The 26,993-nt window shown below is 34.7% G+C and overlaps 7 protein-coding genes across 7 annotated transcripts; 4 read left to right on the top strand and 3 right to left on the bottom strand.

Annotated features, from left to right (window-relative positions):
• On the bottom strand, positions 1 to 2,298 carry LOTGIDRAFT_228079 (hypothetical protein; the record flags this gene model as incomplete). The annotated part of the gene is made up of 2 exons (XM_009045836.1): positions 2,258 to 2,298; positions 1 to 1,457 (listed from the first exon to the last, which is right to left on the bottom strand). A coding segment is annotated over exon 2 (1,446 nt), but the record flags the coding sequence as incomplete, so codon positions are not given.
• Positions 2,299 to 3,906: 1,608 nt separating this feature from the next.
• LOTGIDRAFT_228078 (hypothetical protein) lies at positions 3,907 to 6,744 on the bottom strand (the record flags this gene model as incomplete). Its single annotated transcript, XM_009045835.1, has 5 exons — positions 3,907 to 4,607; positions 4,842 to 4,891; positions 5,164 to 5,407; positions 5,760 to 5,902; positions 6,443 to 6,744. The coding sequence occupies 5 exons, from the start codon at positions 6,742 to 6,744 to the stop codon at positions 4,480 to 4,482; spliced, it is 867 nt and encodes a 288-aa protein (XP_009044083.1). The 3' UTR covers positions 3,907 to 4,479.
• A 2,719-nt stretch (positions 6,745 to 9,463) lies between these two features.
• On the top strand, positions 9,464 to 10,141 carry LOTGIDRAFT_66635 (hypothetical protein; the record flags this gene model as incomplete). The annotated part of the gene is made up of 1 exon (XM_009045834.1): positions 9,464 to 10,141. A coding segment is annotated over one exon (678 nt), but the record flags the coding sequence as incomplete, so codon positions are not given.
• LOTGIDRAFT_80390 (hypothetical protein) lies at positions 10,133 to 10,336 on the top strand (the record flags this gene model as incomplete). The annotated part of the gene is made up of 1 exon (XM_009045833.1): positions 10,133 to 10,336. A coding segment is annotated over one exon (204 nt), but the record flags the coding sequence as incomplete, so codon positions are not given.
• Positions 10,337 to 10,945: 609 nt separating this feature from the next.
• On the bottom strand, positions 10,946 to 23,228 carry LOTGIDRAFT_228077 (hypothetical protein; the record flags this gene model as incomplete). Its single annotated transcript, XM_009045832.1, has 23 exons — positions 10,946 to 11,089; positions 11,488 to 11,859; positions 12,158 to 12,356; positions 13,748 to 13,874; positions 14,027 to 14,093; positions 14,553 to 14,584; positions 15,183 to 15,306; positions 15,891 to 16,010; positions 16,242 to 16,330; positions 16,714 to 16,805; positions 17,292 to 17,407; positions 17,927 to 18,029; positions 18,381 to 18,454; positions 18,756 to 18,858; positions 19,327 to 19,405; positions 19,534 to 19,582; positions 19,728 to 19,805; positions 20,243 to 20,304; positions 20,851 to 20,913; positions 21,303 to 21,459; positions 22,195 to 22,322; positions 22,666 to 22,735; positions 23,136 to 23,228. 23 exons carry the CDS (start codon positions 23,226 to 23,228, stop codon positions 10,946 to 10,948), a joined length of 2,541 nt encoding a protein of 846 aa, XP_009044080.1.
• Positions 23,229 to 26,005: 2,777 nt separating this feature from the next.
• Positions 26,006 to 26,176, top strand: LOTGIDRAFT_102885 (hypothetical protein; the record flags this gene model as incomplete). The annotated part of the gene is made up of 1 exon (XM_009045831.1): positions 26,006 to 26,176. A coding segment is annotated over one exon (171 nt), but the record flags the coding sequence as incomplete, so codon positions are not given.
• A 10-nt stretch (positions 26,177 to 26,186) lies between these two features.
• On the top strand, positions 26,187 to 26,354 carry LOTGIDRAFT_102208 (hypothetical protein; the record flags this gene model as incomplete). The annotated part of the gene is made up of 1 exon (XM_009045830.1): positions 26,187 to 26,354. A coding segment is annotated over one exon (168 nt), but the record flags the coding sequence as incomplete, so codon positions are not given.
• Positions 26,355 to 26,993: the final 639 nt, after the last annotated feature.

Below are 26,993 nucleotides of genomic sequence, written 5' to 3'. Positions count from 1 at the left end.
CTATGGCTTCCCAGTCAAAATTGGGAGAAGATTTTTTCACAGAACGTCCATTAGGTGTTTCTTTCTTCTGAGTACCATGGGGTTTATTTTTCTCAGATTGGGCACCATTTTGAGTAACAGGTTCGCTGAATACTTTCTTTTCTTCTTGACTAGATGCTGTGTTCTGATTGGTTCTCTTTCTCGGATCACGTAAATCGTTATTAATGTAATCAGCTTTCTTATGCGCGGCAGAATTCGGCTTGGTTGTAGATGGCTTCCCATTGTTTAAAATCGTATCAGCTTTGGGCTTCTCTTTAATGTCTGCCTTCTTCTTATTTGTTTCCTTAGGTGCAAAAATTCTTCTTGGATCAAAAAACTTCCCAGGCTTTTCTTTCTGAGCTGAAGCAGATTTTTTCTCAATCTCTGGGTCTTTTTTCGGTTCTTCTTTTCTTTCAAATTCTGGACAAACTTCATTTTCTTTCACAGCTTGTATTTTGAATGTTTTTGGAAAATGAACATCTTCGATGCCTCCACTAGTTCCACTACTTAGGCTACTTGTACTTCCTTGACGACTACGGTACGACAGACTCTCATTGCTACCGCCTAAAATACTGGATCTATCACTTCGTGATCCGCTGTCAATATCTTCAAATTGATCCAATCCATATTTGGAATCAGGGGATACCACATTTCCAAAATTTCCATCTGTATCATTATGTTGTGATCTTGCTGATTGACCCCTTGATGTTCCAGATCGCTTTGATTGCTGTCTTTGTGTTTTACCAAGACCCTCCGTAGGTGACTTGGACTTTGGAATCTCTCCATCTTTATGCATAGGTTTATTTTTCAATGACTTAGCAATGTCTGAATATGTGGGTTTTCCAGACTCCTTTTTGTCTTGAACCATGGTTGGTTCTTGCATCATGGTAGGCTGAGGTGAAGATGGATGACTGGATAAATCTGGACTAGGAGGGTTAGGAGGAAACTGGTTGTACTGCCTGGCAGCTACTTCTTGCTGATACTGCTTAATCGCCTCTGCATATAATTCTAGACTTTCTGCCCCACTCATTGGTGGTGTAGGGTACAGAGGTCTCTGTATCGGTGAACCAACTGCAGAAGGACTAGAATTGGACATATTTTCATTCTGGATATATCCAGAGTCGTCTGAGGCACTGCTTAAAACATTAGAGAGTCCGTAAGGATAGTCTGAAGAAAAGATCGAGGGTAACTGTTGATTAGTAAATGCATTAGTCGGGGTTGAGGTGTTCAGAGTCTCCCATGGAAAAATACCAGTAGATGCAACAGGACTGCTCGGCATTCCACTAAATGGAGTCCAGGATTCTGTGGGTTGTGGTACAGGAATATTGGATCTGTAATTAGTTGTGACATTGGACGGTGCAGTAGGGTGGTGATTCGGAATCAATGGAACACCACGCCCATATCTCCCCTCGTCCACACCTTCAGCCATCTTATACAACCTAAAATACAAAATAGAACAGACTTAAACAAGTTGTTTCAATATTCCCTTATTTCAGCTCACAGACTAGGGTCATTTGGGACCAATTACAGCAGATAAGGTCTGGAACTTTCAAACTCTTATATTCTCTTATTTGGACAGATGGTTACCAAAGTCTTATTCGAATACAAAAAATATTTTAATGAACTACACATAGAAATGCAGTGATATGGTTCAATCCCATAAAATTGCTAAAAATTACCAATTTCATCCAAGAGCTAACACTACTCAACTGACAAAGGTTTTCTATGTCAAGTTTCTGGAAGGTTAGCATATGGCGAAGGTTGGATTAAATTTGGCTAGGAGACCTTCCTTGCTGTCCTAGGGCTCAGTCTGTTGACTGTTTATTAATATAATGCAAAGGCATAAGCACTAGCCTAACCTAATTTAGAATTGGAATCACAGCATTTTCACTTAGTCATGTCTTGCAACATATAATCAGTATAATCATAATTTATAAGCTCACAGAAAAGTCGATCCAGATCTACATCAACCTAGCGAAAGCTAAAGCAGGGAGGGGTATTGTAATGACCTGAGGGATGGGGCAGGTGGATGCTTATTAGCCTTCATTCCAATCCTAATTTAGCTCCAAAATTTTGTGGCACTCAGTTCAATGAATCATTCCCGGTAATGTGTATCAGCCAGCTGGCCATTGCAAACCTGGTTAGCGGCTTAGAGAAGGGGGTGAACAGCAAAATTATCAGTTGGTAGTTACGATAAAACAAAAAGACCAAACATGGTAATAAAATACAACAAACATACAATAAACTTCAGCATGGAAAATAGTTGTCAACTCGAAATCTCGGTCATTACGAGATTACATGAGATTAGTAGACAGGATCTTCCAGACTCTCCATTTTCTATCAGTCAAAGTGGTCCGTTGCTGAGAATTCTATTTTCAATATTGAATTAAAATGCAGTATTAGGGAGTAGTGTTAAGTCCAGTTTTCTGGTTTAGTATTAGGGGATGAATTATTCTTACCTTGAGGGGGATTCGAACCAACGGCACCTAATCGTCTCTGAATCTGAATGTGTACGTCTGTGGACCTGTTACAGCATGTATACGCGACGGGGAGAGAGTGCTTAAAACTTTGATGAAATAAAAGAGCTGTGCAGACGAAAATCTAACCCGTTACTGACTGAACTATTTCACTGCTTTGGTCTGGGCTATTGAAGACGGACTTTCCGATATCAAAACAATGTTTTAAGCACCTAATCTTGTTCAAATCAACTTTCATATCACAGACGTATACAAATTTTGTTTAATATCAGCTTCAGGAAAAGAAATTCGTTTGCTGAAATTAATCGGCATCATAATATTATCATCTATTGGATATTAGGATCACCAATTATGACATTGTATAGCTTTCTAAACAAAAAGGATATACTTAAAAAAATGTGCGTGCGATTATCCTCTAAGCAATTTAAACAGTATTCGGTCAGGGTCGATTAAAACGTCAAAGTTTCAAACCAAATTATTGATAATGCAACAAAATCGGTCTGACGTTCAAGAATTAATAATTGTTTTTAATAATGTGATGTTGACATGAATCAACTGGATAATCGTGTCTATTATTTTTCAACTTTCGTTTTATTGCCTTATAAGGAGATCACGTCTTGAATTGAATGAAATCAGCAACGGACCTTATATAGCTCGGGTTACTTTAGATAAGTCTTGGCCAAGAGAAAGAAAGGGCGTAAAATTATCAACCGATTTTCCTTTTTCGTAGATTTTTTTTCTATAGATTCCAACCTTTTTCTACATGTTTAGTGATATCAGTGTCATATGAATGAAATACTTTTTATAAAGTATCTCCCTCTAGTCTCCGAGTGAAATACTTTTTATAAATTGACTCCCTTTAGTCTCCGAGTGAAATATTCCCAGTGTAATGTTCTTTATAAATTATCTCCCTCTAGTCTCCCAGTGTAATACTCTGTATGAATTATCTCCCTTTCGTCTCCCAATGAAATACTCTGTATGAATTATCTCCCTTTAGTCTCCAAGTGAAATACTTTTTATAAATTATCTCCCTCTAGTCTCCCAGTGTAATACTCTGTATGAATCATCTCCCTTTCGTCTCCCAATGAAATACTCTGTATAAATTATCTCGCTTTAGTCTCCCAATGTAAAGCTCTATATTTGATCAAGATTGAATATGAATGCAGTAGATTATGTGATAAGGGTAATTCGTTCTTATTTGTACATTGTATTGTGGAGTCTTTCATTTCAGTACTAAATGCCTTTCCATTAAATATACCAAATAATCGTGAGTTGACAAACAAAGTTGCAAAGTGGTATCTGTATTTTGGAAGAGTAGACAAAACCTTCCTTGCTAATGCTCCTCAACAGAAGCTTTTAATTCGTTTTAATGCACTGAAAACTCATTGTCCCAGCAAATAAAACACTGTGTGAAATATACAGTAGTTTATCACAGATATGAAGATTATTATAATAATAATACTGATTGATATAGATAACAATATATAATAAAAATATAGCCAACATAGAAAAATACATTATCACAGTCTAAATAATTCTAGCTTGGAATAGTTCAAAGTCTAACTTTTAATTCCTCAAAACCATGTAGTTTCTACAGGCCACTCAAACACAATAAGGTGTCGTATAAACCATTGGCTTGCAGTAGACAAGAAACTGTAAGAATCAAATTTCAGATCTTGGATCTAAGAATATAATAATATGTAAATGGTCATCTCTAATATGTTCAGGTGCAACAAGCATTAGTCACTAAGATATGTTCAGCAGTATGGTTACTATGGTATCACTATAGTGATGGTTGTTAAGAAATGTTCAGCAGTGTGGTATTTGTAATATTGTTTATAACGTGCAATGCAGTTTGGTATCTTTAGTAACTAGTAATAGAATTGTTTTGACTTTGTGGAAACTATGGCATCAAACAGTGGTTTCTTGGGAGTATCAACTAAGTCACAGACTGATTATTGGTAAGTGTTCAGAAGTTTGGTAACTACGACATCAAGTAATGGTTGCTAGGGAGTGTTCCAAGTAGTCGTGGAGACGGTGAGGGGCGAATTGTAGATGGATAATCGGAGAGACTGGGAAGCTCTGGTAAGTCTGTTGAACTATAAGCACTGCCTGAAAAACACACAAAATTTTAACAAGATATTATAAAAGAAAGAAAGAAAACAAGAAAGAAATAGCCATTTTTTATTAGCATAATAACTCAGGCTCATGATGATCCTTCTACCTGCTAGACCATGGCCAAACCTCTTGGCATTGTACTGTCCTGGAATATCCATACCCATTAACAGCTGGATTGACTTCTGCACATTATTCCATAGAGTTTGCAATGAGGGAAGAAAAACTCACCATATTCATAAATTGAAACAGGAGTTAAAGCTACAAGCATCTGAGATTGCCTGAAAAAAAATTTAAAAATATATAAATTTTTCAGTCAGATCAGGGGCCCTTTTCACACGATTTTGAATGCAGTTGTCTAAATTTTAGAATTAGAAAACAAATAATAATTTCTCTCTATCATGGAGAAAGTTTACACTGAGAAGAAGACAATTTGTTTCTTTTGTCAAAACAGTTTTAGCTTATAACACCCTATCAAGGTTCAGAAGGCTTTGCATTTCTTTTCAAACCTATTAATGTTTTTGGTTGTCAAGATGAGAAATTAACATCTTACCTTCCTGATCTAGGTACCATAGCAGATTTTGGTCGTCGAGCAAGTGTCTGGGGTAAGCCCTCTTTCCACCCTGGTACATGGCCAGATTTTGGACGATTTCTTGTCATTTCTTTGTGAACGTCACGCCCCCCGGCTAACCAGTTATTGGCCCTGGTGATTCGTAACTCTAGTTTGTTATTATTCATACCTCTATTTACTGGTGAGGGAGGGCGTTGGGGAGGAGGCTTCTCTATCTGGGTTTTTCCTGAAAACCAGACAAAAAATATTAACACCAAAGTGGCTGTCAACTACAAAATCCAAAATATGAATAACTACAAACCAAGCAACTCAAAACTAAGATTTTTTTTCATAACTATTGCTATTTTCTTACTTCATGACCTAGGCCAGCGCTTTAAAGTTTAAAGTTAAAGCGAGGTAAAAACTGGATGCCTAATGTAGATAGTTGATTAATGAAGGGCATGCAGTACCATTTTACCAGGTTCTCCGACTTCAAAGCAAAAACCCATAGATATACTAGAATAACAGACAGGCAAAGATGCCAAATAAATTATGTTACATTGGATTATCCCAAATGCTAATGGTATCGGCAATCTTACCTAAAATTTTCAAATCTGTTGTTCGACTCTGAAAATCTGATCTATACCTGTTACCATGACGATATTTCAATGGAAAAGATGGCTGCTGAACAAATGTTTTGTAAGCATCTACAGCACTGAATGGTCTGGTTTTTATTGGTTGTCTGAAAAATATTTTTTTTTTATAAAACAAACCGCAAAATAACAACTTACACATTACCCGTATTTGTAATGAAACGTTCTGGAGACACTGTTTCTGATCTAACTACTGAGAGCCGCGGTGGCTCAGTGAGTTAGACGCTTGCTCGCTAAGCTGGGGGTCTAGGGATGCATCTAGTTGTTCAGATGGGACAATAAACCCATGCCGCTGTCCTTGCAAAATTTCCCTCATTGCACCCTGCATGGCGTTGACCGTCTTCATTAGCCCACATGGTGCAGAAAAGTAGGACGTAAAACTCCAATCATTTCATTTCTGATCCAACTTCTATGCTTTTGAAAGTGGATTCAGTATTGATTAATTACCCCTTCCAAATAGTAAAGTGCTCTTTTTTATGTCATTGGATTGCACAATTTTCTATGTTGATCCCCAAGACACTTTGACAGATAAACTTCGGTACATGCACTATTACCAACAGATACTAAGTTAAATTTATGAATTAGTAGCTGAACATGTATGTTAAACATAAACAAAATTATCAAATTACCTGCTTATTTCAGTTTTTTCACTCTTCCCTTTTTTCCCACTCTTTGGTTTGAGTGTGTCTGATTCCCGACTTCTAGCAGACTCTGAATCTTCAATCTCAAATTTTGGAATTTGAACCTGGATTTCTGTGTAGATTGGAGACTTTTGGTCGGCTGGAGGTTGAGAATTTGACAGACTCTGATGCGCTGAATAAGGACGATAGGACACTTTCTCTTTAGATAATTCATCATGTCCTAGAGCTGAATGTGGTCTCGTTGTATTTTCGTTGTTAAGAACTAGTTTGTTGGTTTGACTCAAACACATAGCACATGAATCTTTATCAGAAATTGGCTGCTTCTGAAAAAAAGGTGAGATAGCGTTTTACATTTTACTGTTTCCAATGCTGTAGTGCAATCCATGTTAAAATGTGACAAAGAGATGTCTGGTAGGATTAGAAATATATGTCCGTAGATGAAATAAATACGATTATAAAGTTACTCGTCATTTCATTAGTTATATATTTGCCTCCATTACAGGCTTGGTTTGAAATCAATGCCATGTGGTATGCAATGAAAACAATTCTAACTTAGTCACTAGACAATAACTAGTTTTCATTTAAAGATGGGTTCTCTTATTTTCATTAATGAAAATGAAAATGCTAATACTGAAAATGAATTTAAAGTAGAGGTCTTACATGTTCATAATTAATTCATAATTGGCTAAATTAGAAGAGAAATACCAGCAGAATTTCAATGAGTGACGGATCAAGAAAGGTCAAAAAGTCTTTTTTTGTTTATCCAGACTGTACATACATGGACATTTATGATTAAATGATATGATTAATCACATGCACTAAGAACATAATGATATGATTAAGAAAACATAATAAATCATTAGAAACACTGATTGATCGAATAGTTTGCTTAATTTCATACTAAAAAATAAGGAAACCCATCTTCAAGCTTAGCAAGTTCTTTTATCTTTTTAAAAAATATAAACTGTAGATCTATATCATGTTTACAATAAATAGTGAACAGGCCTCATTTATATCAACACCAAAAATTTGAATTAAAATCATTTCAGTTCAATTGTTTAACTTTAAATCCCACTAAAATAAATGGCAACCCTATAAACTATTCTTTGTTAAGTATTTTATTATTATTAAGTAAGAGCTGTTTTTCTTTGATTGAACAAAACTCATAACAAACTAAATACTAGTATCACCTAGTAAGAAATATGTAGCCAATTCTATTCAATTCTATTTTTCTATTGTTCTTTATCTATTCATGCCATTTTATGTCATTTAAAGGGAAAACTTCGTCTACTCTTTTCCTTTATCAGCTGAAAGAATTTATTTCAGGGGATTTGAACCTAAAGTACACATAGCAGTAGCAAAATGGTGGCAAATACAGCAAATAGCTCACTTTAGAAATGATGGCCAAACTGTAGAGAAGTGTCTTTATTTTTCAAATATATATTCAAAATCCACCCTGATCTCCTTTGCCTGATTTTAACTTAGATTGCTCTACAGCTTTGGCAATTAATGATCCACTTTGCCAGAGATTGAGCCACCATATTGACATTGTGGATCCAATTTCATTAGAAGTGCACCAGAAGTTTTTACTTGGAAGGATTGTAAATTGAAATGGTACAAATTGATGCTGTCCCTGATGCACATAAAAAGTTTAGAAAAAACCTCTTTACAATCCCTTTAATCATTCAAAGGTAAGGGACATTATCCCTTGCCCATGAAAGTCATACTATAATTCCAAACTATTAATATTATTCCTTACTAAAAATATTATACAGTATTGTGTGCCAAAAACAAATCTTATCTACTTCGAGAAAGTGAGAGTGTCTCTTTAAGCTCTCTAACCAATTGTCAAGCTATTTGTCCATATAAAGATACAATAGAAGTTTATTGTCAATAGTAATATTTTATACTGTCATAGTTTTATTGTTTATCAATAAACACAACTTTACATAGTCACATATTGGTCAACCTTCAGGCTTGTGTCATAACATTAGCCTACTATTACTTTAAACAACTGGGAATATAACAATTACCCAACCTGGAGGGTGTAAAGCAGCACAGTTAACATCGACATGGTAGCTTTTAGGCTTGTGTCATAAACTTAGGATAATCTTACTTTTAACAATTGGAAATATAGCAGTTAGCTAATCTAGAACGTGAAATATCGACAGTGCTTAAAATTATCGTAAATTTCTTACTTTTAACAATTGAAAAGATAACAGAATGTTTAAAGAACCTGCCAGTGATTATATATGATATTCTTTTGTAACAATACAATAAGGAATATAGCAGTAGGCCAACTTAGTGGGTGTATAGGATTTACCAAGGATTAATGAATAATTGCAGTTAACAGATAGACCTATGTCTTGTCCTCACTAAGAAAGAATTTCTTAAGAATAATAAATTGACCATATATATTGGGATCAAGTAGTTGTGAAATTTTAACTCCAAGCATTTTAGTTTTTTAATCTTTAATGTCCTAAAGACATCTGTGTTGGTGATTTTAGTGGATCCAAATTTTAGGAGAAAAATGTACAATTTACGACAGCTTTATTCTTTCAGTGCTTAGTTAAAAACCAATAAACTTGGTGTTTTTTAAATGATATCAGTGATTCAAAGTAAATAGAAATGAAGTCGTATGAAAAGATAGAAAACGATGCCGTAAACTGGTACAATAAAATTATTTATGGTGATGAAGTTCAAATAAAAAAACTTTTAAATAAACCATATAAATACTGGAGAGAGCTATGTAGCACTATAATTGGGACTGGAAATACATTACTACACATTGTTATTCAAAAATCTAAAAATGATCTTCTGAAATCATTTATATCAAAAGGCGTAGATATCTACACGCGAAATAAATACGGATTGTCTCCCCTTCATGCTGCGTTGCTCTACAACAATCTTGTTGCTGTTAAGATATTGAAAGATGCAGGAGCGAACGTAAATGAAATCGTATCTTCAAAGACTGGACAAACTTTACTACATAAAATGGTTTGGGCCAATCGCAGCCAAGCTGTTAAACTGTTACTAGATCAAGGAGCTGATATTAAGGTCAAGGACAAACTCGAGCAAACCGTGTTACATTTATGTGCGATGAAAAACAACCAATCGATGGCTAAAGTGTTGCTGCAGCGCGGCTCCGGACTGAATTCACAAGACAGACTCAAGCGAACACCACTTCTTCTAGCAATAATTTACAGAAATCAGGAAATCGCTAAATTTTTCTTGCACGAAGGAGCAGACGTGACCATCAAAGATAGACTGGGGACAACCCCACTTCACCAAGCAGTCGCTGAAAGAATGACAGAAATCACTAAGCTGATAGTCAGCAGAAACTCCATCAATGTGAACACCAAGGAAAAAATAGTAGGAAGAACTCCACTACATGTTGCTTGTGCCAAAAACTACCATCGACTAACAAGCATTCTTCTAGACCATGGAGCAGACGTGAACTTGACAACCTCTTTCAGAAAATCTCCTCTACATCTGACTGTTTTAAACGGCGATACAGATATGGTGCCAACTTTACTCAGTCACACACGCAACATAAACATGTTGTCACTAGGCAACAAAACAGCACTGCATAATGCAGTTGAAGGCGGCCATTACAACATAGCAAATCTGTTGATACAAGCAGATGCAAAGGTCAACTCTCACGATCTTCAAGGATTAACTCCCTTACACCATGTTTCGCGTCTCGGACATGTCGATTGTGCCGATTTACTCATTGAACATGGAGCACAAGTAAATAGTTCTGACTTTCGACAAAAGACTCCGCTACATCATGCAGCAGACAACAACCAAACAGATATAGCTAATACCTTGATCCGACACGGGGCAGACGTCAAGGTCCAAGATGAAGATGGACTGAATCCTCTGGACTATGACAAGACTGGAGAGTTACGTGCCCTTGTTACTAGGAAGTCTGCAAGACGAAGAAGGAATGCACAAATTGATAGAGACAACACAATGTAGATCTATAGACTGTGAGACAGAGATTATGTGTAGCATTATCAGTAAAAAAACACATGTTGGTATAAGCAAAGATACAGCAGGTTACGTTATATTTGGATAAAATAAATAGTCATAGAATCTATGCAGACTAAACATACATTGTGATGATTAATGAACTATCTAAGAATATGGCAGAGTGCTCGTGTTTTTGTTCTGAATCAGACTCAGATGAGCAGACTGTTTATTTTACATTTATTTTCTGAAAGATTATTTATGAATGCTATAATAATTCTATGCTGAAAGGCAAAAGAAAGTCACTTCTGAAAATATTGATAAAACTTAAGAGACACTGTCAGTTACCTGTTCTGTTGAAAATAAACTCATTTCACATTCTACTGCTTCTTTTAGTTGTCTTCAACTTCACTGACTTTCTCTGATGTCATTAGTTACTAACTTACTTATATAAGCATTTGAAAATAAATATTTGACCTATCTTTTGCCTTTCAATAGGCCTAGGCTTTTCAAATTTAATCAACTCACCTCCATCTCATTACTAGTAGAATTTTTTAACTCTGATTGCTCCGTGGGATCTTCTCGAAAGGAATCTAATGCCTTGTCAATGCAAGACTCAATCATATTGGTGATGTACTGATCTACATTATTTGTAGATGATTCCTAAAAAAACAAACATTTTTAAAATATATTTACAGACTCATTTAAAAAATGCAGAAATCTTTTGAGTTTGCTCATACATTTTAACAAATGATCACGCTAGCTAAGTAATGAAAACTAGCCTTTTTCAAATGCAACCTTATTTACAAGATAAGAATGAAAATAGCATCTTTCTATGATATTGAAATAGTGAGGTAATGAGTAAGGAAATCACTATACATATAGAAAAACTATTTCTGAATTTATCAACTCAACAATTCATGTTTATACATGCAGCACTGTAGAGAAATTTATTGCCTGTATCCATGTACATGTCAAATATAGAGTAAATATATTCCGAAATAGTTTTTCTATAAACATGAAAGCTTATATCTTTTGATTCCTAGGACAGACTAAGTTACCTGATCAGCTTCGTTGCCAGTTGTGATAAATACGCCTATGGGAGATTTGGTCTTCGAACTTGATGTTAATGCATTCACACTTCCAACATCTTTTAACTCTGTATTCCCAACATCATCATTTGACTTCTGCCTGACATCATCACCATGGTGACAACCTTGACCTTCAAGACGGGTATGATCTCCATTTTGAAAATTTTGATCTTCCCTTTCCTTCCAGTCAACCATCTTATGTGAACCTTCTGTCTGTCTGCCTTGTGACCGTGGTGATGAAGAACGTAGTGCTACGGCAGATTTTGGTCGCTTGCGGATGTCAAGTTTCAGATCTAATTTATCCTTGAAGACTGATGACAATGGTCTGGGAACTTTGTGAGTCTAAAAAAGAAATTTTATCATCTTGACTTCATGGTTGATTTTGTAGTTCGATAAATCAAAATATCAAATAATTATTATCAGCTATATGAACTCTCTAATAAAGGAGAGGTTACTATAGGCGATAGTCTCTTTCCTAATCCTATTATGTAAATAAATATTTTTGAACAAAATGATCTCTCTAAATGTTCTCTAAGTGTGTTTTATTATATAAGAATTTTCTTTAGTATGTCATATTGATCCTCGTTTCTAAATTTCATTTAAATTTAAAAGAAACAATTGCTTTAATTGCTAAAATTACCTTATTTGGTGCTGTGTGTGTTATTGCAGTAGTATACTGTCTAGGGGTGTATATCAATGGTTCTGTAGGTCGATAATTCCCAGCTCCAGACGCCAAGGGAAAGCACTCTGCTGGGGAATTGGGACGATATGTTTCATTAGAGGTTTCAGTTCCACCCTCTAGGTCTTGTTGAAATGATTCTATACTCTGAATGGTAAATCTAAAATTGAATTGAAGCCAATACAGGTGAAAATATCGATCTAACATTAGCCACATTTTACTAAGGGGATAGGAAACCACAAACTCCTAGAAAATTCTCTGGACTGTTTTAAATTGGGAGGGAACATTTTTGCCATATTCTTTTGCCTACAGGTAAACTATTTTTTTTAAAAGAAGAAAAACCCCCATCTTGGTTTTGTATTTATTTCAAAAGTTTGTCTAAAAATCATATGACACTTGTCCTTTTTTTAAATGTAAATTACTATATTGGCTATCTACTAACTTAATCCTAAAAATTCTGCATGGATTAAACTACAATACATGCATCTACAATCAAAATCCTACAATTCTTCACACAAACCTTAAGTCAGGCTTTCGTATTAAAAAGATACACAGGTAACTAAAATTAAGTTAGGCTTTTAAATAATCAATCAACAAAATTTACAAGCAATATGGCTACTAACAAATTATTTCTCAACTATCTACTCCTAATAAAACTCTTTAATCTACAACTATTTCAAAATACCTTCGCCTGTTTAAATCAACTTCACTAAAATAAAACACAAATAAAATAAAGCTTGAATATCCAAAGCGAATGTATTGAAAATTGTAAATAAAACACTATAAAGATAATGTTCATAACCATCAGTTCAAGTCAAAATATATACAACTTTTACTACATCAATATAACAACGATTCAAAGTTCACGTAAATTAAAAATCTACTTCTACATCTATTTTAAAATACCTTTGTCTATGTAGATCATTTTGGCTAAAATAAAGCGATTAGAAATAACAGGCTTAAGCTTTATAAGTCATAAGATTTTAATTGCAAATGCAAAAAATGCAAATATAGCAGTGCACTAGATGGAACAGCAATAATTCCTTGAGTAATCTTACTATTTCAATCTAAATTCAATCTATAAAAATATAGAGCGTGCAAAATAGATCTATTTCTAAAACTCAAAAAGCCAGAAAATTGCTAACAAAGCTCCATTGTCACTTAAACTACACCCATTTTGATGATGTTATCATTGGTTCCTTTCTTTAAAGAGGTGGTGATTTTTAACCAATCAAAACAACCTTTTTAATACAATAGGGGTTGCCAATACTCATATAATATTCACGAATTTCTTGCTTGTGTCTATTTACAACACAATTGTAAAGCTCACTAGCAGTGTGTTGATTGGAAGGTTTGAAAATCATGTGAAAACATTAATAGCTAGTCCAAAATACATGGTTTGCCTGCTAAAGTGAAACAAGGTAGAAATATGTAATATTTTTGGCATTGTTTATGAGACTGAAGCTCCTAATGATTTTTTAAAAAGAGTTCAACTGTCATACGAATGTGTATAAGATATGCATCAGTGGATTGACCCAATAAAATACGTACTTGTCTCCGACTGTGCCGCGTGGTTTCCACATCTGACTGTGATTCTCCCAATGTAAATAATTCATATTGATATAGGTATAGTGGTCTTCTTGATCTTTTAGTTTACTTTCCATTGATCCATTAGATACTACAATACACAATACAATATTTCTGTGAAGAATTATAAAATGGAATAGCATCAGTATTTTTTTTATACAACACAATGTAAACAATGTTGAGTAATACCTATTATTTTAACCATCAGTAAACAACTCTAACATGGTAAAATGTGGTACAAACCTGGTACTTCATCTATAGATATCAGAGCTATTCCTGGCTGAGGTAGACTCATTATCTTTCCTATAGTCTGAAATATAAAACATAGGAGAGGCTGAAGCTCAGAATGTTACAGTGTTTGAAGTTTCCAATTTTTGGTTCTGAGAATAAATAAACCAAGTACTAAAGATTCGAAACGCAAAATGAAACCCGAAATCTGTAGCAGCATTTTCACGAAACATTGGTAGCAGCTAATGAATTTTTCACATGAGGAAGTATATCAATCATAAGGGAGTAAGTATTTCATAATGAAAAGAGACATTTGGGTCATTTCCATTTTCTGCTGTCTGAAAGTGTGGTAACCATGAATACACAGTCTCTTCCACTGAAGGTAAAAAGTTGTAAAATATCTATTTACAAAGGAATATTGCTATACAGTTCAGAAGATTTATAGAGTCAGAAAACACCACAAAAATTGGTCTAAGTATTTTGAGTCACTGCAGCAAGACACAAAAAAAATAGAAATTATAATGAAGTTATTGGACATTACCTGTGGTCCCAGTAAAATCTCATCCCCAAGTTCTACAGATAAAAAACAATACAATGATTATTTTGAAACAATTTCAATAGAACTACAGAAATGAAAGGTTATTTAGTAATTCAGGGGCTTAAAGGACCAGTATGCAAATTTTCAATATAAACATGAAAGAAGTACGCTAGTTGTTTAGTTACCGTTCTACCGACGATAAACCCGATTCTACTGATTTTTTGTTTTGTTTCCTAACCAAAGGCCTAACCTATAGATTTGTTAATTTTTACTGTGTCATGTAGGACTATAATAGGCCTATGATAAATAATTAATTTACATAGCTTAAGGCATATCAACAAAAACAAAGAAAAGGAAAAGCACTTTGGAGCTTAAAAATCTCAAATTTACCGACTTTTCAACCATTCTCCAGATTTTTTTTCCTGACCTATTCACATGTATGTTTAAACTAGTTTTGGTGCTGGGCCTTACAACAGCTTGATATATCATGTAAAACCTTCACAATAAGCAGAAACATATTTGGCATGTAATTTGCTTTATTGCTTTTTTGCTCTGTACATTAGTTTTCCAACACCAACCAAAAACAAGTTTTGGCATCATAAAAGCTAAGAGGAAACTTGTACTGCTGCCTACCTGCTATAGGTTGATTAGGATCTTGTTTAATATTACTATGTTCTGGACTGGGTAGACCTTTCATTAGATAGTCACTATTATAAAGAGCTAGATTTACTTCTTTTATAGGTAACGCTTTCATTTTCTACAACAACCAAAATACACCTTGTTATTTACAAGTTTAAACAATGAGTCAACCAGTGGGGTTGAAGGTTGGTTACGACCATATTTTTTCAAGATAGTTTGCCAGGCAAGGTAATATATGCCCACTGGCATTTCATGTGGGTCTACAAAAATAGGTAACAATAGTATGATTTTTCAGCAATTTAAATTTTTTAATTTAACCATGTAAACCAGTTTGCCAAAATCAAATCTGGTATACTCAAAAACAACACATACAAAATATAAACATACAAGGTAATAATAATAATGAGAACAATATTAATACTAATTAATGTGGCCCTTCAGATAGCTCTGACTTCAGCTTCATTTTAAACAGAGCAAGTGATGAGTATTTGAGAAGTAAAGAAATATCAAAACAGAACCTGAAACATGTCGTTACTCAGGGTGGCAGATTAAGATCGAACAGAGAGAAACTCTGTTTTAATATTTCAATATCACTCTACAATTGATGTTTTGAGTAGGCCCTAGTATTTTAACAGTAAAAATATCTGAAAGAAACAGTAAAGAAAGTTATTGTATTATTATATAGTAGAATAGATAACTTACACTGATTATAACATCTGATTCTATAGATCTAGGAGTAGAATTAGATAAATTCATCATATTAGTTTCTACTTTCGTTAGTATTATTTCACTTAACTCTTCACATATACTCTTTCTATCTCTCTACAATAGAGAATATCATTTCAATTTTGATTGGATTACGGTCTTATTTGGTACACTCATGTATTCTGATGACTGTATCTAAATTGAATTCAAATCTCATGATATTGATTTGAATTTGCCGAACTCTGTGTGCTCATCTATGCTAATGACCAAACCAGCAACATTATGACAAATCAAAGCAGTATCATTTAAAACTTCATACTAAACAGAATTGTGACAAAATAAACTTACCCCTTGTAAAGTACCAAGATGTAAATTTTGAGTTAAAATCATACTGATATCACTATCTCCTGTAGCTATTGTCAATATATTGATTATACCTGGTAAAATATTAAACAAATCACATGATGACAAGGACCTAATGCAGTGTACAATGAGGGAAATTTTTTGCAAGACACCAGCTTGAATAACCTCATATTATTCAATTTACTGTGCATGGCCTATAGCACATTAGACTCATTTATTGTCACAAGACCTTCCTAGCTACAGAAAGGAAATCAGGTTTTATCTTGACGCCTAGGTTTGCAAATAAGCGCTTTACTCCTGGAAACACTGCCACAGTCTAGATAAAGAGGATTTTGAGGATCTTGGACCAGTGATTATAGCATATGAAATGAGTTGCCAGGCAAGGCAATACACCAATACTGATGTGGATAACGAAAAAAAAATTAAAAACAATTTACAACAGAATGATATCTCTTACCCATGTCTTTCTCAACATAATCAAATAGATCAGGTACAATACACAACAACTGTGTCATTTCAGCTGCCAGTAGACTTCTATATTCCTTATGTCTGAAATTATATCAGTCAATCTTTTAGTTTACCATCAATATCTAGTGAAAGGGCTGGGAATTTACTGTATATGTAATCAAGACAGTTTTATATTCTAAGTATCATCAGTATAGAAAGACAGACATCAAGTGTTCACAGCATGCCCTGCCTCAAAAAAAAATTAATTGAAAGGAGTTTCATGTCCTACTCTAATGTAGACCGCTATGCAATGTACATAGATGAAAATTTTGCCAGCACAGTGGCAAAGCCTCTTTTTTTTTTCCGATTTCGAACTGTCAAGGGATCTTTAAAAGCCTATAGGAACCTTGCTTTATTGTCCCATCTGAACGACTAGATGCTTTTTCCATGTCAGATCCTCCTAACTGCATCATTGAGGGAAAACAGGTTGAAAAATCCAAAGGTTTTATCTGGGACTTTCAGGTTAGTAAGCAAGCGTCCAACTCAAAGAGTCACACTTATCATTTAGTTAACATATAGCCTACTTACAGTGCATGATATTTATTAGGTTTTTGAGTGTCCACAGTTTTTGACTGACTGATTTTGGTGAGTTCACATATCGTATAAAATAAACATAGATATAACTTGTCATATAAACCTCCATTCTACAAATAAAAACAGGCATTTTAAGGTTGATCTAAAGGTCACAGGCCCAGTCTAAGATAATTGCTTAATAATACTTGGTCTAACATCAGAATTAGTGATTAACTAAAAAACTGACTGAGCACTAAAATCATTTTAAAGTAAGTTTTTCTGAAACATGTATAGATTTTATAGTGTGAGCAAGTTTAAAACGACTGATTGACAATTTATGTTCATATAAATAAATGTATCAGTTCATTTTCAGCTGGGATCAAAATATTACTTCATATGAATCTTTTACTTTTAATATACTATATGCCAAACCTCTGATAGTCCATCCCCATCTTCATTAGCCCACAAGGTGCAGAAGGGTAGGACGTAAAACTCCATTCATTTCATTTCTGATAGTCCATCAAGAATAACAGGTATGCTATCCTCTTCCTCAATATTACTGTTATCATCAATGAGGCTAATACAATCCATAAAATCTGAAAATCTAAGATGTAAGCTTACTAAGTCAATGTAAAAAGAACCAGCCTTACTTCTTTAATATCTTTATCTATTTTAACAGCTGATAACAATACAGATACAACTTTACATCTAATATCTCGTGGTAAGAAAAATAGATCCATTGTGTGTACCTTCCTATAATATATATTAATATAGAATTACCTATAACATGGTACAAAATAGAAAATAACATTTTATCCTTGCAATATTTCCATCCAAATTGACTTCAATATGTACTAATACACTTATATTCTTTACACCTTGTGTCCTAATTTCCTATGATAGACAGAAATTCTCATCATTTCTTTCACTTTTTTCTTGAAATAACACAGATCTTCAGAAAAAAATCTTGATCTTCACCATGTCGATAAAAACTGTTAGAAAAAAAAATCTGATAGACTTTTCAACAACAGAAATAATTAGTCGTTAACAAATCCACCTTGCAAAAATGTAAGGAAGTGAACATGCAATAGAATCAATATCTACCCCATTTTCTGTAGTTGAGCAACTTCTAAAGTTTCTTGAACAAGGTGTGTTGGAAGAATGAATTCCAAAGAGGCCTGTAAAATAAAACATATTTCCTGTAGATTGATAGAAACTTCACTGCCTCTCCATTCCACCTGTTTTAGTCTGGCATGTGAATTGTTAAAACATTGGGTTTTTGGTCAACAATTTTTAACAAAGATTGTCCATCCTCAACCATTCAACATATAATTTCATATGAACTCTTTGGTCATGGTTATTCTGTTGAATAATTTCCATTGTGTGTGGCTTGAACACATAAAATATTTTTGGTTTTCAACAGACAAAACTCGATCATCAGCACCTGGCTGTAATGAAATAAATAAAATTTCCACTCACCACCAGAATGATAAGGAGCATGTTACATTTTTCTCTTTCTTCATTTCTTACAGTTAATAATTCTTCTACAAAATCTTTCTTATGTTTCAATATCCCATATTTCCTATAATAGATATCAATACACTGTCAATCATAGTCTCATGAATATGCATCAGAAAGTGGGAAGGGTTATGCAGAGATGATTGTGTAGATTATAATATAATCTTCAGAAATTCAAGGTTACGAATATCATAAATATAATTGGTGGGGTTGAGAATTTCACTGATTAATTGTGTAAATTACCTAGCTCTAGTGTCAATCATCATCGTTATGAATATTCATATAACAGAAAATACATATAACAAATAAACGTACAAATTTTATTATTTCAGTCATGAATATGCATGTAACAGAGTAGGTTCACCCTATACTGTCAGTAGATTCTTGTCAAAAACAAACATCTGATCTGGTTTGTCAGTCCAGAAAAACAGCCAAATCAACAGTCCTGGTAGGTTGATAGACACTTCTTAGAGGGGTAAACTTCTAAAGCCGAAGAAGACCCTACAGTAGAATAAGTAAATTTCAAAGTTACCTTTTTGTAGCTTTTTGTGTAACAGTCATGTCTTCTTGTAAATTATAGGCCAGATATAATAATCTTTTCTTATCCATTTCTAGAAAACACAGATTAAAAAGTGAAGTTGCGGGAAATTTATTCTACCAAAGGACTAAACTATAAACTATCCATGAAAAGAATAAAGATAGAGTAAAAATATGAAACTGAAAATGAATTCATATGTACCTATATTATGGACAGCAGAGACTGGAAATTTGGTTAAAACACTGGCAGCCTGAAATGATAATAAAGAAAGTTTATCTATCAAAATAAAAAATAAAATTTATCTATTAATTGTAATCTTAATTAGATTGGCTCTAAATAAAATCTATTAAAACCATTAAACAGAATTATATACAATGAAATATCTATTGTCTTACCTTCTGTCCAAACAGTCCAGTAAGTTCTATATTTTTCATTGCACTCGTTATAAACCAGTCTCGTGTTAATTTACGTCTCTACAATTACAATCATAAGATACATTATAATCCTGGATAATGACACCATGATATAATGATACATCTTGTGATACAAGGGCTATGAGTTAAGATATAGAGCAGTAAAAAATTATTTCTATATAAAATTTTCTTTGTTTGTGTTTGTTATTTGAAAAATATAAAAACACAAATAGTCCACCTTATTTTTTGGTAGTTAAGTAGTAATCAAAAAGTTATAATACATGTCTTTCTTTATGAACTACGCATTCAATCTCAAAATAATGTGTAATCTATTGAATTAGATCCTGATGAGCACAAATAATTTGCTATAAAATGACTATAAAATATTAACAATGGTCTCCTTAATAAAATGCGAACAACAAAAATACGAAGGAGTGAATGTCATAGAACTGGGTAACAGTGACCTGTCAAACATGTAAAATAAAAATATAACATACCACAGGATGTTCTGATAGAGCTGAATCTTGGAAGAAATTCTTCACTTGGATTCTTTCAGCAGCTGGAAAATATCAATGTATTTCGTATTATATAAAGTACAGTGGACCACAGGCATATGTGGCTACTATAAAATGCAATACTACAAAAGGGAGTTGGACCACAAGCATATTATGTCGCCAATAAAAAGCGAAAGTGTTTAAGAGCAAGGGAAATAACTCTAAGTAAGTTAAATCACAAAATACCAAAATTTGAATGATACTTTCAGATTTTACATGAAGACAACCAATGTCAGATTACAAGAGAGGACCAAAACAACAACAATTCTTCATATTTTACATGTATAAGCATACACACAAGCATTCTGTAAATTGTATCAAAGAGACATTAGGTCTTCAATGGATAAATTTGGTTAATAGGAGGGGTCAGCTAAGACTAAGTCAAAAATAAAATGGACACAGAGTTGGGTAGGAAAGATGGAACTATAAACTGTAAGAGTTTGAGCATCATGTGATACACAAATATACATCAAAGACTTAGTTGCCAATCTTTTGTATTGGTGAGTGGCAAAAATGGTGGCATGAATCAAATAGAAAATAGGGAAACTTACAAGTTACTATTCTACCATCTAACATCCAAACATTAGGTAAACAATCTATAACATGGATTCTATCTATTCAAATTAAAATTAACAACAAACTTAATAGGGCTAAATAGAGATAATAACTTAAGTTCAGCAGATAACATCTTGGTATTGAACCCAGCTTAATGGTTCAACTGGCATAATAAGGAAATCTGACTTAATTGATGTTTGGATCTTCTTGGATAAGAATGAAATCTTCAACTTCCTAATATACCTTTAGATATACACACAAGAACAAGTACTACTTGTCAAACTCCAGTAGGGGCATCGATTATCTTAGACCTCACACTGCAAAACTCTGTGAACAAGGTTCGGTTTTAATATTTCTATGGACAAATCCAACAGGGGAGACCAAGGTAAAGAAACAAAAAGGAAGAGGTATAGTTGGGGCAATCTACAAACATTTAAAGCAAACTTACAATATTGGTCTTTTTCTAATTGTGGGTTGCCATGGAGACTAAGATTAAGGATATGAATGTGTCGTATTTTAACTAATTCCTTCCAAGATAAATCATTGTTCGATAAAATCAATTCTCCAAAACATAAAAATCTTGACAGTCCGTCTAAACATTGCAGCTGAAAGATAAACAGGATTAACAAATGTTAGGTTGTGTTGGGCAAAATATATGTCTAAAAAACAAATATAAAATAGAAAGGTAGCCATTGAGCTAATTTTAATTATGACATCTCCTAAGGGAAAGGTGACAGGAAACGCATCAGCCATAAAAATTTACCGTGGCATTTACCTTTAAATCCTGGCCATGTACCTAAAAAAACTTGAGTTTGGTCTTTCTCAACATCAAAGCCTTATAGTAATTTTTTTTAAAGGAACTTTGCCCTGATCTCCAGATATAAAGATATTGATCAGTTAATCCCTATTGATCTGTTATCAATAAAATCAATCAAATCTGATTATTGATCACCTGTCTATATCTCTAGACATGAAGTCTCATTGTATTTTCAGATGAAAAAAAAACCTATAATCAATTTCCTAAAAAATCCACTAAAAGTTAACCAGGACTGTAGCTTTATTTTTCACGACTTGCTAAATGGTTGCCTCCTGACCACTGCCTCTTAACCACTGTGTGATATACAGAGATCTTTCTATGAATTGAACTCCTCAAGTCGTAGATCAGTATAAGCTTATTTATTTAGTAGGGGGAAAGAAACTAAAGATTCATCACTTAACAATTCCAGATAATGTCTTGTCTCAGATCACTGGAAATGACATTTATGAGCTTCTTATTCTCCAAAATTCCTAATTTCCCTCTGATGCCAACCTATCTAGATGGATAACAAAAGAATACAGACCTTGTTACAACTGAGATTGACAGACCATAAATTAGGTGAATATTGTAGATTATTTACATCTTGTAAATTGTTACCATGGAGATTTAAATATTGTACTTTTTTACATGAACCAAGTCTTTCTACCTCAACTGGAATAAAAATCAAAATATTTTACACAAGTTTTCTTTGAAAAATTGCACTAAAATATAAGGGATGCAGTCTAAATATTTTGAAATTCTAACCATACTTTGTCATTTACTAAATGCAAATCAAATTATTACTATAATGATAGGTAACTGGAATAGTTCTCTACTAGCTGATGATTACATCTTAATGCATTTTCAAATATGTATCCACAGTTAAACAAACATGTAGATGCAGAGGTTAGAATGAGTTGAGTCACTCACTGATTCTATCTTGATGGGTGTTAAGCACAGAGAAGAAAGGCAATTATTATCAAATAAGTGATAAACTAGAATAAATTGTACATACCCAGGCTAAGATTAGACAAATCTAGATATTCTAATGAAGGCAGAGGACCTGTCGCCCTTTCACGAATTATCTACAACAACAAAATCTTTAAATTAATAATAGAACCAATAGCCGACAGTTGAATCAATACTTGCTGACTGTCTAATTCTGCTTGTTTATGTTGACAGTTGTTGGCCCTTGTCCTTAACAATGTGTGGCTTGAAGAATTTGAGTGTCGGTTCGAATTGGTGAAGCGAGCAAACTTCTCGCACCCCAACACTAAGGGTCCACGGGCCTGCATAAAAGTCATATGATTCGTCTTGTATTAACTCACAATATTTGTGCAAGTAGACGAACTGTCATTTTCATGTCAGTGACAATTTACTGAGTAGGCTACTGTGTACTGCCACCTTGCACTGGCCACTGTGGCTTGTCATCTATGTTTGCCATGTACAGTAGTTGTGTGCTTGCTAGAAACTTGTTGATTTTACCAAACTATTGGGTATCAATATTTGAAATAACTTGCTTGTACCCCATATTACCAAAAAACGACAAATGCCTGTCAGTAGTGTCAATATCGCCATCGGGCTTGGCTACTCTTCCAGTCTCGGCCTCACAGAAGATTTTTCTATTATTCTATAACGCTATAATTTTGAACAATAAATTTGAATGAAATATTCAAACCTGGCTAGTTAATCTCATTTTATCTTCATCTATTCATTCTTTTAACTTTCTGAAGTTTCGACAACTTTTCCTCGATCACAACCGAATCACTAGCCTTCTAACTACTTCCGTAAACAATATGTCAGTCCTCAAAACAAAATAGTTCAATCTGATCAACATGGCTTATGGCTGGCTTATTTCTTACAGAAGCCAATAAAAATTGTTCATGAAGGATTTAGAATGATAACTTTACTGTCTTTTTGGTGCTAACTTTACTTAATTAGTGTTATTAAGTGGGTATGAAGACACAATTTCATCGTATAAGGAAAATAGTTCATCCACAGGCGTTCGCTCAATGGCCTTCACTTGAATAATTCAAATAGAAACACTGACGTTGAGTAGGTCTACAATCAAATATTAACCAACTGTTAGAGCTTTTGTATGTGATGACATACATTTTTGCGTAGTATATTAATGATTTATATCTACTTTTTATTCTTTAGAAAAAACTGCCTTCTCCATTTTTGTATTGTTACACAATACTAAGCAAACTTTGGGCCATTAAATCGTCTGTTCATGTATTATCCCCAGTATGACCGACTATTTATAGAAAGAGCGAGACCGGGAGTTCCTAGGCAATGTACATGTATTGGCTATAATTTTGATGGATTCTGTAGAACAATCTGTTAGAGAGTTGTAAACTTCACATGACGTCATTTGCTTGATGAATGGAACAAATGGTGATCTTGGTCGGGGTTTGAAATTCTGGTGACCAGAATAATTCATTTCATCATTCCAGTCGACCCATCCGTAAATGGAGTGCTCTGACTGATAATGGCGGAACGGAAAAGAAGGGAAGTCGATTCTCAACTTACCTCAAATTCGTTGGATTTTCTCTCAGCGATGAGGATATTTTTCAAAGAATCGTTCAAAAAAATCCCAAATCAATGCATCGTGTATGGTATCATCATTGATATCTTATTGACGAGGACCATCAGAACACCCTGGCTCCCATCTTCGATTTTAGAAGGCATAAGTCATGGTAGGGGAGATTCAAGAAAATGTTCTAATCTGGGTTGGCGAAGAATATATCTAACGCGATTTTAAGCCACTAGGTATCATTGCAACAAGGGTTATCGCATCGCCACGCACCCACCCACTGACGATTCTGAAAAGCCAACGGGCAATAATCCACAACAGATTATCGTTGTATAACATTTTATTAGCACACTTTATATCACATTCCTTAATAAATAATCCCCAATTTTAGGATACGTTCACATATGGGTGGTTTTCAACCTTGAGATGCATTTGTCTAATAAATGTTGATTTGGCATGGATATTTGTCCGCTTCCATATCTAAAAAGTCCACACAAAATAAAGTCAACTTATTTACAATTCTAACAGTATCCCTATCGGCAGAGAGTCTACAAAGCTAATGATGTTACATTTGAAATTAGATCTTTTCGCCGTCTTTTTCGGAGAGTTCACGTAGCTAATAATACTGTTATCTTTTGATAATATATTCATTATTTTGTCAACGGCTTTTCGGAGAGACCACACTAATAATAATTCGATATGTGGAAAGCCTGCAGCAGTATAGCCTGTGGCGGCGCCAGCCTCCCAAGACTGGGGGTACAAACAGGGGGCAGACTGACTTAATGGGGGGATAACTGTCAAGGATGAGATTCAAAATGCGACAGCTCATAAGCGCATTATAGCAAGAGCCCCCAATTGAGCATCTGAGAGGGTTCACCCCAATACGAGTTTGGAAAATAGTATTTCTTTCGTGCTTTGTAACACATATTTTGGGGAAAAACGTTAGTCATGTTTCTAGATTTGTTAGAAATGAAATAGGGGCGCAATTGGGGGTACAAACCACTTTTCTAGGGGGCATTCCTAACTCAGGCAACGCTGATGGCTGGATTGACGGCCGCGTAATTTGGCAAAGGTTCTCCGTTTTTGTCTTTTACAGTATCTAGACTTTTGTTCATGTTTTCCTCGTAATCTAAGGTACCACGTTTTAAATAATAATGTTTTGCTACCATACATAATATAAACATCTCCAATGTAATTAACAGATGGTGTATCACTGAAAATAAACAGAAAAATGTTACAGTGAGATCATCCGACAGTGTTGAATTTTGGCCTCGCCAATCTTGCCGTTGAGCTACCGACCTTAAACTCACTGGAAATTTCAGAGAGTACCTTTCTGTTAGTATCAGGTCGATAGTTCAACAACAAGAGTGCCCTATAAGAGCGATGTCTACGCGAAAAGCTGAACGTTATACTTGCAAACAGTGCACCTGTCGTTTCAGATAAGGAAATTATAAGACAAATAAATGATGTCGCATAAGGTCAACTTCATCCGATTGTATCGTGATCAACTGATAACTGGTACCATGCTTGGCATATTGGTAGTTTATTCTGGCAAATAAGGGGACCTGTTACTCTCTAATTGCTAATCAGCTTGTACCAGGTACCATGTAGTACCGTAGCAATTTTCCCCTCTTTATGTGGGTTTATGGGCTTGTCATCTCTTCACTCTTCCATCTCTTTTATATGAGACACCCTTACCCACACCTCGACCCCAGATTCCCTATATTGAGACGTCCTTACCCACACCTCAACCCCAGACCAGACTCCCTATATTGAGACATCCTTACCTCAACCCCACACTAGACTCCCTATATTGAGACATCCTGACCCACACCTCAACCCCAGACTCCCTATATTGAGACATCCTTACCCACACCTCAACCCCAGATTCCCTATATTGAGACATCCTGACCCACACCTCAACCCCAGGCTCCCTATATTGAGACATCCTGACCCACACCTCAACCCCAGACTAGACTCCCTATATTGAGACATCCTTACCCACACCTCGACCCCAGATTCCCAATATTGAGACATCCTTACCCACACCTCAACTCCAGACTCCCTATATTGAGACATCCTTACCCATACCTCAACCCCAGACTAGACTCCTTATATTGAGACATCCTGACTCACACCTCAACCCAAGACTAGACTCCCTATATTGAGACATCCTTACCCACACCTCAACCCCAGACTAGACTCCTTATATTGAGACATCCTGACTCACACCTCAAACCAAGACTAGACTCCCTATATTGAGACATCCTTACCCACACCTCGACCCCAGATTCCCTATATTGAGACATCCTTTCCCACACCTCGACCCCAGCCTACATCTTTACCCACATATCCACACTTTCCCATGGCTTTTTGGGATATACTTACCATTACTGCGCACCCTAGAAGAAAGCGAGTCATCACAGTGAGGTAGATTATATGAAGCCAATGTACTGAATATCACAGTCTGTAGATTTAGACAAATGAGGGCCAGCTGTAGACAGAAAAACTTGGGTAAGAGATGAAAAGATTTTAAATCCTGTCGTGAAGCTCGGAATATCAGTATCAGTCCATACATAGCAATCAATGTGGACGCACCATTAACTAACGCTACATACGTTCCTGGATTATTAAATGAAAACTGAAATAGAAAAAGGGTATTTTTGATTTTCGTGCATTTTGCAAGCACCACAGAAGCAAACTGAAAAGGTCCTTAGATCGATAACGCTACTGGCCTAATCTGACAACTACTGGATTATCAACGTTCTTGGCCATTCCTTGCAGCATTTGATATCATTGTCGGATTG

The sequence above is a fragment of the Lottia gigantea genome (assembly GCF_000327385.1).
Source record: "Lottia gigantea unplaced genomic scaffold LOTGIsca_1, whole genome shotgun sequence".
In the NCBI taxonomy this organism is placed as follows: Eukaryota; Metazoa; Mollusca; class Gastropoda; family Lottiidae; genus Lottia; species Lottia gigantea.
This window is presented reverse-complemented; position numbering and strand designations above follow the sequence as displayed.